Here is a 1,951-nt window from a genome sequence, read left to right on the forward strand (position 1 = left end):
CCCCCCACTGCACCATCAGGCCCCAAGATGGATACATTGCAGGTGAGGCAAATTAATCTTCAGCACAGTCAGTCAGCCACCGGGGAACTGGTGAAGCTACTGACAGGTAAGACTGGAGAATTAATTTTAATCCAGGAACCCTATGTTTACAGGAATCGAGTAGTGGGGCTAGGCAGTACCGGCTACAATTGCATAGTCGGGAAGGAGGATGGAGCCGAGCCACCTCGGACCTGCATAATGGCGTCCAAGGAACTCCGAATGGTATCACTACCACAACTGGGGACCAGGGATGCCACTGCAGCCATCCTCGAATATAAGGTAAGTGGAATTAGGCGTAAGGTCATAGTTAGTAGCATATACCTCCCTTATGATACTGGTAGACTACCGCCTACTAAAGAGTTAGAAAATATAGTTAATTTTGCTAAGAATAAAGGTCTGCCTGTAATGATTGGGTGTGATGCAAATGCTCACCACACGGTATGGGGCAGCGGGGATGTTAACTCCCGTGGGGAGGCGTTGCTGGAATATATAGCAACCACAGACCTGCAGGTCATGAATAGGGGAAAGGAGCCGACTTTTGTGAACCGCATCCGGAAAGATGTGATTGACATTACGTTGGCTTCTCAAAGTATTATAGAAGGGATTTCTGGATGGAGGGTCACGGGCTGCATCTCGATGTCCGATCACAGGATGATCGCTTTCGAGATGAAGTCGGATTCGGAAACGATAACTCTCCGACGAAATCCAAGGGCAACAAACTGGGAGGTATATCGTTGTAACCTAGGGAGCTCCCTAGAAGCGAGCAACCGGGGTGAACGAATAACCTCCACAAGGCAGTTAGACAACGAAGTAGAAACCTTAAGCAGTTGCATCGTCTCGGCATATGAGGAGGCTTGCCCTCTCAGGGCGGCAGGTGGGCGCAAGGTCCGCTGGTGGAATAAGACCCTAGAGGGTCTCCGCCAGACGGCCAGGCGTGTCTTTAACCGAGCTGTCAGGGAAGGGGAAGGGACCTCTTGGGACGATTACAAAACTGCAAGGAGAGAGTTTAAGAAGGAACTTAGGCGTAGCAAGAGATCTGGCTGGAAGGCATACTGCAACCAGCTGGAGTCCCTGCCGGAGACAGCCAGATTAATGAAGATCTTAAGCTGCGACAAAAGGGAGAAATTAGAATCATTAAAGAGGGAAGATGGGACTTGGACCACTTCTAGCGAGGAGTGTTTAGAACTTCTGCTGGAAACTCACTTTTCATGTGGAGGCCATGTCGTCGAGGGAACCAGGGCGGAGCCAATGCCACAAGCAGATTGGCTCCTGGCAGAGGAGCTCATTGGCGACGAGGCAGTAACCTGGGCAGTGAATGAGTTCGAACCCTACAAGGCAGCCAGACGGAGTTTTCCCGTCGTTTTTGCAGAGGGGCCTGTACATTCTCTTGCCATGTATGGTGAGGGTCTTCCGGGCCAGTCTGGCGATGGGCTACGTCCCACAGGCTTGGAGGTCAGCCAAGGTGGTCTTCATCCCCAAGGCTGGAAAGGAAGACTACACTGCGGCGAAGTCTTTTAGGCATATCAGTCTCACATCCTTTCTGTTTACAACGATGGAAAGGATTGTGGACAGGTATCTGGTGGATGGGGCGTTGAGTAGATACCCAATCCACACGAACCAGCACGCATATAGGCGGGGCAGGTCCACGGTGACGGCCTTACATAGTGTCACACATAAAGTAGAGAAGGCCCTTCAGTACAAAGAGGTCGTATTGGCAATATTCTTTGATATAGAAGGTGCCTTCGACAAGGCAAAAACTGAGACCATATGCAACTCGCTCCAAGACCGGGGCACATCGCCTATCGTGGTCGAATGGGTGAGTTCCGCATTGAAGGAAAGGAAGGTTAGTGCAGTCATGGGGGACTGTCGTAGGGACCTGGGAGTGGGAGGGGGATGCCCTCAAGGCAGCTGC

At 51.4% G+C, this 1,951-nt stretch overlaps 1 protein-coding gene across 1 annotated transcript; it reads left to right on the top strand.

The window, feature by feature from the left end:
• Window positions 1-27: 27 nt before the first annotated feature.
• LOC111691477 lies at window positions 28-1,557 on the top strand. The gene has a single exon (XM_023454391.1). It carries the CDS (start codon window positions 28-30, stop codon window positions 1,555-1,557), a length of 1,530 nt encoding a protein of 509 aa, XP_023310159.1.
• The last annotated feature ends 394 nt before the right edge of the window (window positions 1,558-1,951 follow it).

The sequence above is a fragment of the Anoplophora glabripennis genome, unplaced genomic scaffold (genome assembly GCF_000390285.2).
Source record: "Anoplophora glabripennis isolate ALB-LARVAE unplaced genomic scaffold, Agla_2.0 scaffold302, whole genome shotgun sequence".
In the NCBI taxonomy this organism is placed as follows: domain Eukaryota; kingdom Metazoa; phylum Arthropoda; class Insecta; order Coleoptera; family Cerambycidae; genus Anoplophora; species Anoplophora glabripennis.

Coding starts and splice junctions, on each gene's coding strand:
- LOC111691477 (XM_023454391.1), top strand. CDS start 28: ATGGATACATTGCAGGTGAGGCAAATTAATCTTCAGCACAGTCAGTCA.